The 15,466-nt window shown below is 40.5% G+C and overlaps 1 protein-coding gene across 2 annotated transcripts; it reads left to right on the forward strand.

Moving 5' to 3' along the window:
- Positions 1 to 921: 921 nt before the first annotated feature.
- Positions 922 to 12,037, forward strand: LOC121880400 (LHFPL tetraspan subfamily member 2a protein-like). Of its 2 annotated transcripts, none has more exons than XM_042387590.1 (6): positions 922 to 1,067; positions 6,045 to 6,278; positions 9,054 to 9,193; positions 9,650 to 9,788; positions 10,351 to 10,464; positions 11,089 to 12,037. In XM_042387590.1, exons 2-6 carry the CDS (start codon positions 6,065 to 6,067, stop codon positions 11,229 to 11,231), a joined length of 750 nt encoding a protein of 249 aa, XP_042243524.1. In that variant the 5' UTR covers positions 922 to 1,067; positions 6,045 to 6,064; the 3' UTR covers positions 11,232 to 12,037. The 2 variants fall into 2 exon arrangements, with proteins under 2 accessions (XP_042243524.1, XP_042243523.1); XM_042387589.1 differs by lacking the exon at positions 922 to 1,067 and adding an exon at positions 3,479 to 3,656.
- The last annotated feature ends 3,429 nt before the right edge of the window (positions 12,038 to 15,466 follow it).

Genomic DNA, 15,466 nt, shown 5'->3' on the forward strand with positions numbered 1-15,466 from the left:
CTATATTTCATAATGAGCACAATGGCCGATATGTTGATACTATAATGTTATTACTGCACTTTAACTATAGTCATTAAGCTAGTAACCAGTAGTATCACACTAATTCACAAAAAAATCTTGTTATACTTTTTAAATAATATACGTATATTGCACAGCATTTCCCTCCTGAACATTAAATTATATTCACAGCACATCCATACATCGCGACAAAAACGTAGACGCTTACTGTTAACAGGAGGGAGTAAACAAAAATAAAAATAAACTGCATAAAGCCAGTGCAAGCGAAAACGAGCGTTTACATGCAGTTACAAACTATGACAACACTACAGTATATTTGATTGCTGAACATTGACTATGTTGGGATTATTAATTTAGTAGTAATAATAGTGGCCTCAAATATTTCTGCTGCAAAAATATCGGATGTTTTCACAGTATCAACTAGTTGGGGTGCTGGTGGTAGAGTGGTACCGCTCTTGCCTTCGCAAGCGAGATGTCACGGGTTCGATTCCCGGGCCGGTGGAAGTTGTTTGGACACACTTCCTAGCCCCCATTAGTCCCTGTTCACCTAGTAGTAAAGTAGGTACCTGGTGTAAGTCGAAAGTTGCGAATTCGTATTCAGGGACAAGTTGTTGGAGCTTCCAATAACTTGATGACACAAACCATTGACTCTTCAGGCTTCTACGCCCTTAACTCATGAGACATAAAGGCAAGCATGAACTGTTGGGCGCTGTAAACGCTTCTGCGCTTCACCTTACACAAGGATGTAGGGGAGTGCCCAATAAATAATAATAAAAAAAGTAAAAACTAGACAGCAAACGCGTTTAAATCTTAGCTTTTAGTGTTTCTAATTGAAAGTATAGTAACTCAAGTTCTCTTACCTTTTTTCATATGTCTGCCAGCGAGCGAAACGGCGCACTAAATCATAGTTTCCTGAAGATTCCAAAATTATGAGGCAAAATCAGGCGAGTGAGCATGTTGACATCTGGCTGTTGTTGACTACCGTACCACCAGAGGCACCGTCGTCCCCAGTGTTACCAGAGTGAACCACGAGTTGGGAAACTTGCAAGGTGAGTTTATTTACACTGTTGATTTGTTTTAAATCGCCAAAGGACGCAGCAAACCCATGGCGTACTTGCTACTGTAGCTCAGATGTTCCTTAAATACATTGGAGCTTTTAAATAGATAAGTTTTCGCAAATATTTAAGAACATATAAGACGATTAATAATTAAATACCTAGAGATAATGGACGAAGCGATATATCCCAAGAAGGGAACCAAAACACGACATACAGTGCCAAATTTTCTAAGTTTGCACGATGACTTTCTCGTAACTGAAGATGTACGAGTGCACTTATTAAAGTAAGGCTAAAGCGCAAAAATAATTTACAAAATCTGTATTAAAATTAGACTACATTAACGAGGTAGACCAATATACATCCAGATAAGCAAAAGTTTAAAATGCCGTCTCTCAACAAACTCTGAATGGTACTTTTTCCTCTGATTTTTTTAGTGAACACTAAGCCTCGGAGTAACCTGAGTGTTATTTTTATACAAAATTTGTTGTCTTTTAGCCTAAATTAGCCAGTTAGGTGTAGTCTCACTGTATCAGTTCAGATGAACATTCATTATGCGAATCGAGTTGGGTGTATGGGCGTATGACATGTATTAGACAGCAACAGCCGGACTAGAGTGAAATTACGAGAGAAAGTCAACGCAGTTCGCCAGTCCACTATAGTGAACGCCAGGTTGAGTGTCATTAGTGAAGTAGTCACGCTACTCCCTCCTGTCAACTGTTTTTTTATATACATATGTGGATAAATAGATAATAAATAGGCAGGCAAATATATAAATAGATGGATACGATCAGGGACACATAAAGATATACAAGACAAAGAGTTTTAAAGAGACAAAAAGTTATTTAATAAATTTACATAGGTAAATAATACAACTGATACAGTATAATAATATAAAATTAAGCAGCTATTTGTCTTTCTAACAGACTCGTAGCTCAAAATGCCATAGATATAAAAATATAAAAATAACAACAAATTGAAAAACGCAGAGGCATTAGCTGGTCAGAGCACCAATGACAGGATCCACGCCACGACCACACCCACCACCTCCTGTCATGCTTACCACCTCCCTGTCATGCCTACCACCTCCCTGCCACGCCTAACACCTCCCTGCCACCCCCATCACCTCCCTGCCACGCCTACCACCTCCCTGCCACCCCTAACACCTTCCTACCATGCCTACCACCTCCCTACCACGCCTACCACCTCTCTGCCACCCCTACCACCTCCTTACCATGCCTACCACCTTCCTACCACTCCTACCACCTCCCTGCCACCCCCACCACGCCTACCACCTCCCTGCCACCCCTAACACCTCCCTGTATCCCCACCACCTCCTGCCACGCCTACCACTCCCTGCGACCCCTACCACCTCCTTACCATGCCCACCACCTCCTGTCATGCTTACCACCTCCCTGTCATGCCTACCACCTCCCTGCCACGCCTAACACCTCCCTGCCACCCCCTAACACCTTCCTACCACGCCTACCACCTCCTGTCATGCCTACCCTCCTGCCACCTCTACCACCTCCCTTACCATGCCTACCACCTCCATACCACCCACCACCTCCCTGCCCCTACCACCTCCCATGCCTACCACCTCCCTGCCACGCCCACTCTGATTGCATTATCGCCTAGGACGTCCTTATCTCCACAATATAACTCTAACTAATGACTCAGGTTCCAGCACTTACAGGTGTAATCTAGGATACATACACACACACACACACACACACACACACACACACACACACACACACACACACACACACACACACACACACACACACACACACCTATTCCCTGTTACATGGCAGTAGACACACACATCTATCCTAGGTTAAGTGGTTAAAACGCATTTTCCCTAACTTAATGAAATATTTACAAAATCTCCTACCCAAGTAAAATGCCGAAGTGGGCCTGGAGGAGGAGGTATGGAGGGGTGTGGAAGGGCAACTGGAGGAGTGGACGAAATACTGGGAGGAGTGAAGAAGGGGTTCGATGTATAGGAATGCTGAGGATGAGGCGTGGAGGAGGCAGTGGGTCGACGTGAAGGGAATTTGGGGAAGAAGTGAGAAGCGACAGTGGGAAGGCTTAACTTGGTGGAGGGGGAGGTGTAGGGGCATTGGGGGTAGGCGTGGAGGGACGGACAGGGCTGGGAAAGGATAACGGTCACGTCTGTTCCCTCCGGCCCCTCCGCCACTCTGCTCTCTCTCTCAGTCTCTCTCTCTCTCCCTCCCATCTACTACATCAGTTCTATAATTATCACGTGATAGGATTGATCATTATAAAAACATTGTGCACATTCTTGTTTATATCTCGTTGTCAGCCTCCCCTGGGGGTGACGTCATGATGATGACGTCACAGTCGACACACACTCCCTCTATCCCTAAATAGGCAACCTGATATTTCCTCCAGGTCCTCAGTACGGTCTGGAGCACTAAAGGAGTGGGTGTTGTCAAGTGTCCTGTGCGTCGGTTTGAATTGTTGCTTAAGCAATTTTGTGGTTTTACAGTTATGGTGGAATAATAATGTACAACAGTAATTAGAAAAGTATACAAGTCAAATAAGTTTATTAAAAAAGTGAGTACTGTATAATTATTTTGTTGTTTGGTCAAATGTTGATAATATAATTCTACGTTAACCTTTGAATCACCTCTAATTCTTGGTATTATTATCACCCACACACAGGGCTGGTACATTGCCACTGCTGGCCACTACGTGGTTGGTAACACTTGTTACCTTAAAGTTGTGTTACCATTGTCATCAAGAATGTTACTGTTATCATGTAACTGTTCGATATTATCATTTGTACGTGACAAGCCAGAGTTGTCACCATTGTCATGTGTCACGTGGGTGTCACTAATGTTTTATCACATAACTTAATTATCATTGGCGGCATCCGTCACATTAATTAACACTGTCATTTGTCACACGAATTACCACCCATCGATCTTATAACTTACAAATGTTTTTGTTTTTTTCATAGTTAACCATAGTCATTTAAAAAAAAATCCTGTCATATGCCATATGGCTGTTAGATTTACCATGTTTTAAGATTGTCACCATTGTCATCATGGCATATACCATTATCGACCTTTGGGGGTCAAAAACTTGGATTACTCGTAGTAAAGGAAATACCACCATGGGAGGAGGAATGTTTTGGTTCAGGATTTAAGAGGCAGGATTACTGCAGTATGGGGTAGATTCCCCCCCCCCCCTTTATCCTCGTCCCCCTCTACTGAAACACCTCACGACTGAAACCACCCGATCCTGAAAAGTGAATATGGGAAAAGAGTGACAAAGAGAAAGAGTTTATATAGAGAGAAACAGGTAACCAGCATGAGTAAACAAATGATGGGGGAAGAAATAAAGAGACACAGAGAGAAAAGTAAATATATATTGCGGTGACCTTACACTTACACAGTCTTAAGAAGGAAACACAACTTCAAGTCTACAGATATTATCATTATAGTGAACGGAATCATATGACCAAAATCTCCAACCTTGGCTGTGTCATCATCCCTGAGGAGCACCACACGACACGCCCCTCCTGTCTCCACACCTTCACTATCCTCACTATTTACAGGAATATCACTGTACTATCTTTACTTAATAACTAAATATATAGAAACTAACAGCATTTGGGAAGTTGAGTAGGTATATTATGTACACAAATGATTAGTTTAAGTTGTTTGACGTACTGTAAGTTCTGTGTCTATGAAATTGCCATTACTGGGCTCTGTTGTATATATACTTATACTTATACCAAAATGACGAATTTAATAAGTTTTAAGTACAGTTTTTATAAGTAAGTTAACAGGTCTTAATTATTTACAAGAAAGATAACAGGTTTTATGTAGTTATCAGTAAGATAACAAGTTTTGAGTATTTACATGTAGGGAAGACACGACCATGATACTGTCACCACAATATCATGGTATGTAAACTTTATACCGGACTTAATTGAAAAGGAAAAATTTTCAGGTACATTTCTGCCTAGGTTTTGGCAACGCCTGTATAATGCTCTCAACACCTGGGAACTACTGAACCTGTGCCTATACTGAAACTGCAGAAAAATATTATTTTGGAAATTCCACTTCAGGTGACCAAATAACATAGGCGTCTGTATAGGTTTAATTATCCAATTTATTTTTAATTGGTGGAATTATTATTTTCAGACAAACTATATGATAGGATTTTGTAAGAGGGGATTTTGTCGCGTGAGAAATTTGTAGAATTTTGTTAGTTCAAGGCAGCAAGTGAAAGGCTTATCGTCAGGAGAGGAGGGAGCGTGACCGGAGGGAGCTGGTCTGGGATTTGAGGTGAAGACGCCCACGTTTAATCACACATCATAATAGAGAATAATTTTAAGACACGATAAAAATACCCCCATTTTTTAACATTAATCAGTTAATTAAGGATTTATATCAAGATTACCCGCGAGTGGTGTCAGCCGACGTCAGTGTGGCGCAGGTGGTGGGTGAGAGAGCGTCCTGCTGACTAGCCCTCCTGCTCCCTCACACTGCCTTCTGTATACGTCACCTTAACACACTCAACTAATCGATCATACATATATTAGTTCCAAATAAAATACAAATGTTGGGTTATTACGACAAAGGATTTTTCATTTAACTCCCTAAATTCGCGTAGCTGTAAAGTATCGTTGTACGGTTACTTCTGGCCACAATGTCATGTTCTCACGAGATGTTTGCATTGAAGGAGAATTATGGGTAACTATGATGCAATACAGTAGTTTGTTCGTGCTCGCCCCCTTGACTCCTACAATTATTTTCAAATTTTCTAATGATTACTTATACCTGAAGATCTAATCTGATCCAACTAACTAGATTTTTTTTTATGTTGTCTTAAATTTTCATTCAGTGTTTTGTGCTTACGAAGTTCAACAGACAGGCATTATTATTCTTGTAGTAATAATATAAATCTAATGAATCCCGTTTCTTTCACCAGGAGTTTGACTAAGAGCAGGGATGTGCGGTGTGGTGGTGATTGTTACGCGGTGGTGGCTGGGGTGGCTGCTGTGGACTGTGGCGTGTGTTATGGCTCTGCTGGGGGCCAACCTCTCCCCCTCCTGGCTTCTGGGGCCGCCGACAACGCCCTACTCCCCACACGCGGCTCTCGTTACTTCTCCTGGACAGCCTCAGCCTGCTTTCTCCACAGACTTCCTCAAGGAACAGTTTACTGGTAAAGATGGAGGCGTCTCTCCCAGATAACCCCAACGCCTCCTGGACATTTATTTTTTCCTTGGAGTGATTCTGTCTGAATCTTTTTTATTATTATTTATGCTACGACTATTACTATTTCGACTACTGTACTTGTTAAGAGTTAATGATGTCAAAGTTTTTTAAGTTTATGACACAATTGGGCTCATACAGTATGTACTGTACGTACAGTTGTGGACATAATCCCTTTAGATACTTTTGTCAATATCTAACAGTGGTCCTCAATGGCCAACTTTGATAAATTTGTGAACTGTTAAACAATAGCAGAAATAAAATGCTGTACATTACAAAGTTTCTAGACCAAACATTACGGGTCATTCTCGCTGCACATACAGTAAGGCTGATGCCAGTGTAATAACGGCATAACTCACTAACACAACCAGTGACCCCTTGGGCACTCGAGTCCTTTAATTATATCAGCCATTGAAGGTTGGATACCCTGTAGCACAATGGTATCGCAGTCGGCTCACAACCGAAAGATCTCGGGTTCGCTTCCCGGGCAGGGCGAGAAAAATGAAAAGCCAAAGAAGGCAATAATAACTCCGCATGACGTATGTATTCCTGTTGGGCGCTGTGATGCTTTGTCCAATAAACTAGCCTGTGTGGGGGAAACATAACTCTACCGGCCTTATTATAACTATTATACAATTACAGCCCAGAAAAGTACTATACTTGACCAGCTGTGGAAAGTTAACTGCCTTAAGTTACGACCGTCATCTGGTGTTATATGGAGGCACTGTAGTCATTATGTCACATAAATGTCACTACCATGTACACACTAAAATTTTTATTATATTTTTATATACAGTATATCATAATGGTTTAAAGTTAACTTTTAAACCGTACTTGGGTTGTTCATCTTTAATCTGGAAGGTTTCAGTCTAAGATACAATAATAATAATAATTGTAATAATATTAATACTGATCATGATAATAATGCTTTCTGCAAGGACTGTCAGTTCCGTCACCACTGTACCGCAGCGAGGGTCGGGCGCCTGTAGTATGCCTTGATGCGGCGCCTTTGGTCACGCACGCAACACGTGTGAACCACATGGCCACCAACAATAATATTTTGTTTATGTGTCGTCAGCTGCAATCTGTGTAGTGAAGGTTTACACAAATATAATTAGTATTCAGGTATTATACACGTTACAGGATTAGTACACCCGTTAAACAAAGCAATTACAAACACAGAAAGAGATCTTGATAACCATTCACATAATTACTGTACTGTACTTACCTTACCTGGAATTACGAAAGTACACAGTAGTTCTGTGTAACTCGTACTGTATTTGTCCGTACACGTAGTACACACGTTACCTGTATCTCTACCTGGACTTGTATGTGTACCTGTAGTCTTAGTTCATTATGTGTTATCCATATTTACAATAACCTGATGAACTCGTAAGAGATTAAGTGATTGCTTTATTTATCTGTTACTAGGTAGTAGGCACTCGGTAGTGGGTAGTAGGCAGCTACCAAACAGGGAGGTACTACTGCCTGGGAAGGTATTGGAAGCATAATGTGTTGTCTAATGGTAGTCCCTGCTGCTATATGGCATCACGAAAGTTGTGACCAAGTCCCAGGTTGCTGATCTGACTTTCTGCCTCATTTACACACAATTGCAGGGTCTCAATTGTTTCTCTTACTTTGACAACACAACATACATATATTGTTTCTCACTACAGTATTGATCTTTTTTTTTTCATTTTCGTATTTCTTTGTGGTTCTTTATTATTATTATTATTATTATTATTATTATTATTATTATTATTATTATTATTATTGTTATTATTATTATTATTATTATTATTATTATTATTATTATTATTATTGTTATTATTATTATTATTATTATTATTATTATTATTATTATATTATCATTATTACCATTATTATTTTATTATTTTTTTATCATACATTTTATTTACAGTACTATGAAATATTATTATTATTATTATTATTATTATTATTATTATTATTATTATTATTATTATTACATTTTCGCCCCCCCAAGCCCCGATGTGGGTCAGTGACCAGTGCCCGGGTGGATAAATCCCTGCAAAAAAAAAATTACAAATATGAGATTATCCAGCCCACTGGCCAGTTGTTTACTTATCTGAACCATCACCCCTCCCTCCCTCCCACCCGGAACTTTATGGCACCTTTTCTTCTCCCCCTCCCCTCACCACCACTTCCTTCCTTCTCCCTCCCTTCACCCTTCCTCCGACCACTGGTAATCATCATCATCGGCAACGCCCCCCCTTCCCTCCTCAGTGTGTCCCCTTCCCTCCCTCCTCCTGTACTTACTCGGCGCGTCTGGCCCCTCACATCTCCCTCCCTCCACGTCATGTTGACTCATTCTTTCATCACCAGCCTCCCCTCTCTCTCTCTCTCTCTCTCTCTCTCTCTCTCTCTCTCTCTCTCTACTGCAAATTCATCTTCGTCCATTGTTTATTTGTTCCTATTTTTCACGACTGTTATTTTTGTTGTGATATCCTGTACATAAACCTTGAAGAGTATTATTTTTTGTATTGCAGTCTGTCATATCCTCTAGAGTTGTCAGCGTAGTGGTGAAGGCAGGGTTAATGGAAGCAGTAGTAGTGGTTGTGGTGATACTGTAGTTGTAGTTGTAGAAATGCTAGTGGTAATATTATTACAGTAGTAGTAGTAGTAATACCTTAATTAGTAGCAGTATCTGTCTTAGCTGTTTCTAATGAGTTATCACATTCGATAGAGCCGTCAGCGTGGGGATCGGGGCAAGAGAGAGAGTCCCTTGGACTTTGGCTTCGCTGTACTAAGATGGGCACCGGGGCCAGGTCCTCCCTACACTGTGGTGTGTACATCACCAACGTACCTGACCTGCCAGCTGCCCAGGTGTGTGTGTGTGTGAGAATAATGAGACATTTTTTTAGTCCGCTTTGTGACACGTAGAGGGAGAGAGATTCTGTAACGCAAGTAAACCAGATTTGTCCTGTCCACAGCCTGGTATACACTTGTAAGCATTTCCCTGAGGTATATTCAGTAAGGCTAGCGTTTATTTCATACATCTGTAACCTGCTCAACTTATAAGTACAATTATGTGTACACCTGAGTCGTCGGTCTCAGGTGTGGGGACAGACCGGTTCTCTAGTAAACACCTGAAGTCATTTTATTTCAGTATTTTCATGAACTCACAAACTTCGTCCTTCTGATATAAAAGAAAAAAACGTCAACTCAAGTCAGATCCAGACACGTCCCACTTCTTGCTAGTTATAAGATTCCTTCCTTTTCAACAATCTCAAGAAACTAAATACAAAACAAAACAAAATATTACAAGTGGTGGTGTTGCAGATAGTGGCACTTGTGGCGGTGGTGGCAGCGACGGTATTGACGGTGGTGTCGTGTGGCGCCATCTGTAGCACCGCCTGTGTTAGACTCATCAAAGGCAAGAGTTGGTTCACCATCATCGGCTCCGTCCAGGCCTTCGCAGGTGAGAAAACCATGAATGAAGAAAAGTCTTAGAAAATGGAGAATATCACCAACGTATCATAATATTCTTCAAAAAAATAACAAAGTCCTCATGATACACTTCTTACTATCTCGACCGTACCTCATCCTACCCCTCCTCTTCCTTTGTAGTCTTCCTCCTCCTCTTCTTCTCCTATAGTTTATGTCCTCCTCCTCTTCCCTTGGAGTTTTCTTCCTTCTCCTTCTCATCCTTTATGGTTTTAATCCTCTTCCTCCTCCTCTTCTTTAACCGTTTCTCCTTCTGATCAGATTAAGAGAAGTCGTTTTACATGTGTTCTTCTTCTTCACATCTGGGGTCCTTATCCTCTTCACCTCCACAGTCTCGTAAAGATCACTGTAATATTTCTCCTGCTCTTAAGTGTTGTCAACCCGGCTCACTGTGTTCTGTTATTCCGTCTTATTTCTTGTTCCTCTTTCCTCGCAATTAATGTGTTCTTTCATGTCATTCTTGGTCCGTCTATCTAGTTCAAATCATTCATAGAGAACTCCTAATTAATGTATCTCTTTTATTAAACACAAAACAGGTGTGTTGAGCCTGGCAGGTGTAGCAGCCTTCCCCCTAGCGTGGGACTCCCAGCGGGTACAGAACCAGTGTGGGGCCGATGCTGGCATATACTATCCTAGCAGCTGTACTGTGGGTAGGTTGTGCTGCAGGTCGTGTGTTCTGGTCACTGTATTTTGTTCCTTATGCTATTGTAAGAACGATGTATTATATCACATCATCAGCCACCCTCTTGGTTGATTGCTCTGACGTATTTCAAGAAATACATAATATTTTTTTTTGTAATATTGGTAGTTTGTTGTGTAATTGCACTTGTAAAATATATCCTCTAGATTTCTTTTCTCTGCTGTTCTGTTGACACGTGGGTGTTATTGTTTCTAGTAAACATCCCACAGCATTTCTCATTTTGTTTTGAGAATTATGAGGTCTTAGTTAGCCAAATTGTTGTTTTGCTTTGAATTTATACACAAGACGCCATGCCGTGCCCTTGTGCATTTGGTAATTACTCCACAATTACAACTCAACTCTGTGGGAATTACTATTTTTTATATATAAACGTACAGTATTTATCAAATGGATTCAAAGGAGTTGTACTGTACCACTCGAGAGGTTCAACCAAGTCAGTATTTTTGTTAAATTTATATTGTAAATTATTATTCTGGATGAATACACTTTCAATTTCAACTCCAAAGATAGCACATCAAGCCACGGTGGAGCTTTTCCTTTAAATCCGCATGAATGACACCTTACCATATTCCAGGCTGGGCTACCTACATCACCTTGGCCAGCAGCATCGGTTTGCTCATGTGCACTTGTCTCTCCTCCTTCGCTGCCAAGTCCACCTCCACGGAAGACGTCGCAGAGGAAATCAGCAAAGGCAGCAACGTCGTATGTCTTATATAAACAAGAAAAGTTGATATGGTAGCCATATTGTTCTTAGTATTATTATCTCTCCTCAGGAAAAGTTAAGTTAGTGTTTTTAGCTGCTTCTTGCGTGTGTGTTGTTGGGGCTCCATCGTTGACTCTCTCTCGCTTCATTTTGTCAATGTCTGCCTCATTTTGTTATGATTCAGAATATTTTTCATTCAATCTGTGACGCAAATCAATGACTTGTACTGTAAGTAAAGTTGACACCTTTATTCTCGTTCATTACAATGCGTTTAGCTTTTCTGATGTCTGAAAGAAAGGCAACTAAAAGCATAACCCCTGACATGACTTTGGTGGTTGAGGGAACCTTCTGTGTGTAGGCAACTCTCAAGTGCTGGAGGAAACAGTTTGTCTACCTTGATAGATAAATAGATCAATAGAGAGGTAGAGATAAACAGACACTCCTATAGTTACAAGTTATAGATATATTGATCAACAGATGAATAAATATATAATCTACCAGTTAAAAATATCAGTAAACTTTACGAGCACTATTTTTATTAATGTAGTTTAACCTCTTCTTGAAGTGTCAGTACAATGATATATAACAGAAAGAAAACAAACATTAAGAATACAGTATGAATTTTTGGTGATTATACTGACGTGGATGTATCATGACTGTGTTGATACATATGTCTCTAAAGTATGATTGTTACTCTTAAGCTGTGTACAGGTGTATGACTCTTGCTGTTTACAGTTTTAAGATTTTATATTGTGACATTATAGCAGACTGGAAACAATTATATCTGTGCTGTTTTTTTCCCAATAAAATATTAGAGTCCCTTTTTTTTCATTCCTAGGATGGAAAACCTTCAGCTTATTCTCTCTTTGTCACTGTATTACACCTGAAGATTAGACACCCCAGCTTAATTCACTTGATCAATTACCCTGATGCTACCTGGGGAGGGGGGGGGTTAGGTTAGATCAGATTAGCGTTAAGGTGTTTAATCATGGCGTGTCATAAGTTGGAGTGCCTAACCCTAAGGTGATCTTTGGAGCTTAAATTTAACCCACATTAAGTACGTGGGAAGGAATATATTACAGGTGTTCACAGTTACTGATAATTGCTGTTTCTTGCAGGTGTTTCCCCTATGAGTGATGGCACGTGTTCATACACCAAAAACTTGCATGCAGTTTACAACACTGTTCTGTCTTTTATCTTTCCCTCTTAACATTTTTTCTTCCATCTCTCTTACACCAACACATATGCCCACCGGTTCGTGATAGTGTAGGAACACCACCTGGAGGGGGACACGGTGTAGTGGGGAGGGAGGGCTGTGAGGTGCCTCAGACAAGACACGTGCAGTAGTAAGGACAGTCAACATGTTTTTGTTTTCTGCTGCTGCTATTTATAATGAACACAAAACTGTCATATTATATACCGTGATGGTGAACCTAGTTCTTAAATTCACTGGAAAAAAAAGTGTTTGTATTTAAGGACACGAGTTGTTTCAAAGTGCCATTGATGAACTTGTGTACATTTTTACGTCCAAGGGTTCAGAATTAGCATAGCAACTATCTTTAGGTTTATAGACACGCGTGTTTATACAATTTACACAGCGATAAGAAAACAATAAACAGCAAATGAAACTGGACCAGTCCATCTTGTATGTGTGTGTGTGTGTGCGGGAGATAATCACTTGGGCATGACCTGATGTCGCGTGTCCCCGTCACGGTGGGTATTAAATAGAAATAAAAATATACTTTATCCTACCAAGATTTTATTTATTTTTTTACTTGGGAGTAAAGAGAGAATCATACATATGCAGTATAAATCATTACAGTATTTAAGAAGTGGTCGAGTGTTATACTGTACGTTATGGTTGAAATATCACTTAAACGGGTAATCAGAAAATACACTGCTATCTAAATGATAAGTGGCAAACCAAAGGTTAAACTGGTATAGTGATACCATAGACTACAAAATCACCTACTTTGATTGGGATAGCAAAGTACTGAATCTCATGAGTCCTCTTGATTCCATAAAAAAATAATAAAAAATACTTGGAGGATGGGAAAGTAAATTAAAAGAAAACTATGCTGAAAACGATGCCTCCTTTTTTGGTGTTCATTTGGTGGAAAATTCACGTCGTACAGATCACGCACTTGTCACTGTGAAACGAAGTTTTACCGCCATACTCTATGGAATAATAGAATTCCTCTTGAATTTCCTGAATGAAAGATATAGTTTCGATACTGAAAGATTAAACATCTAAGTCCTTTGAAGAACACAATAAGGGGGTAACAGATAGTGAATTGAAGGCATGTCATGGACTTATTATACCAGATTTGGATCTGACTTCATTTGTTTTACAATACAGAGATGCCTGTGAAGCACTTAGCTCATAAATGAAACCACACGAAATAGTGGGAGCTATGGTTCTGTCAGGAAAGCTTGCAGAGAAGCTGGAGAATAGAAAAATGGTCGTTGCATTGGCACGGATTGTTGTGAAAGGTTGATAAGATCATATAATGTTATCAAAACAGATGATGGAAGCAATCTGGCATCTTCCACTCCGAAGAACTACTTGTATGTACGACACAACATGCCTCTAGTTGATGAATTTGACCCTCGTCCAGCTGTACTGGTGTACAGCCAGTGAAAAAAATAGCGGCAAAGGTGGTTTCCATCAATGTTCAGAGAAGCACACCAAGAATACAAAAATGAAACTTCACAAAGTTCACAGGTAGACAAAATATCTTTTTAATTTCACACTTTCATGATTTTGAAGTAGCAAACAAAAATATTAGATTTTTTTTACTTGACTGCTAAAGCTGTTCTGGTTGCCGAAATATTTGTTTTAAGTGCTGTCTAGTGGCCAAAGTGTACTGCTCTGCTTATGAAAATAATCCAGATCTACAGCAAGAAGATGTGGAAGAAGGTATTTTGTAGGATTACAATACCAATAAAAGATGTTCTATTTCTGTTATGCCTCATTCGAATAGGGAAGAATGTGAAGAAAACAAAAAGAACACCTCAACAGACAAAGCAATATATCTTTAATTTCGTACTTATATGATTTTCCGGTTGCAAACGATTTTTTTAAAATTACTTTAATGCTGATCCTGTTCTGTTTGCAGACAAATTCCTATTATGTATTTTTAGTTTTCTGTACTGCTTTGGTTATCAGAATAATCAAAATTATACTACAGGGAAATCCGGAAGAAATTGTTTTGAGGTTTACTATGGTAATAAAATATGTTTTACTTCGGCCAGACAGGTAAAGATCTTGTGACTAGACTTAAACAACATAAATATAGTGTTAGGACAGGCCAGGAATCCAATGCTCTGTTTGTTCACTTGAGGGATAATTAGCATTGCATTGACTGGGATAATGCCACCTCAATATTACCTTGTAATTCAATTGACAGTAGGAACATTATAGAATCTAGTCTCATTAAACATACCGAATCCGTCAACATGAATTTGAGTAATGGTATGTATTGAGCGTAATATGAATCGTCTGATTTTACGTTAACTAACATGTCCGACCGTGGTCATTACATTAGGACTTTGAAATTAATTTAATATTGGTATCTCTGTCTGCTTGTGTGTGTGCATCATTATTTTTTTCCTAGTATAGACACTGGTTCAGAATGCATCTGTTCCTGTGCCAGTGTGGGTCAAGTCTGGTCTTAAATAAATACTCACACTTGGTGCCGTTGTGGGGTTATGAGATATTGGTTCACACTCAGGATGGGATGGAGAAAGGAAACTCACAATGTGCTCACTGTATACATATTGTATTGGTTGTACAATGCAGCTTGTTGCTGGGTAGGTAGCATGGTAATAAGCATTGAGTAGAGAGAGCTGGGTGGTGAGGATGCCCAGAGTGAGGGCACGCGGCTTGAGGGACGCCTAGGTCGCCGGCGGGAGCGGGAGCCGCCAGGCTGGCGAGGAGGAGGAAGTGTTGCTTGCTGGTGGCACTGGGTAGAAAAGAGGCTGGTCACAGCGGTGTCAGGCCTTATAAGGCGGGGGTAGGCGTGGGTAGATAGTTGACCCCCGCTCCGTGGGCGGAGCTGGAGGCGTAGGTTGGGGAATTCGAGAAGGTTCGGTGCTTGTAGGGGAGGAATCCACTACAATACTCCCCTTCCCCTCCGGGCGCGGCGGGAGGCCGGAGGTTGGCAGAGTTGCGTGCCACATGTGAGGCAGAACGGGCGGTGCGTGCCACATGTGAGGCAGAACGGGCGGTGCGTGCCACATGTGAGGC

Source organism: Homarus americanus, unplaced genomic scaffold (genome assembly GCF_018991925.1).
Source record: "Homarus americanus isolate GMGI-L3 unplaced genomic scaffold, GMGI_Hamer_2.0 scaffold50165, whole genome shotgun sequence".
NCBI lineage: Eukaryota > Metazoa > Arthropoda > Malacostraca > Decapoda > Nephropidae > Homarus > Homarus americanus.

What these genes read in the sequence shown, in the direction of transcription:
- LOC121880400 (XM_042387590.1), top strand. Translation starts at nt 6,065, where the DNA reads ATGTGCGGTGTGGTGGTGATTGTTACGCGGTGGTGGCTGGGGTGGCTG. An exon ending in CCTCAAGGAACAGTTTACTG is followed by an intron (nt 6,279 to 9,053) that starts GTAAAGATGGAG and finishes CACATTCGATAG; the next exon opens with AGCCGTCAGCGTGGGGATCG. An exon ending in CTCCGTCCAGGCCTTCGCAG is followed by an intron (nt 9,789 to 10,350) that starts GTGAGAAAACCA and finishes AACACAAAACAG; the next exon opens with GTGTGTTGAGCCTGGCAGGT.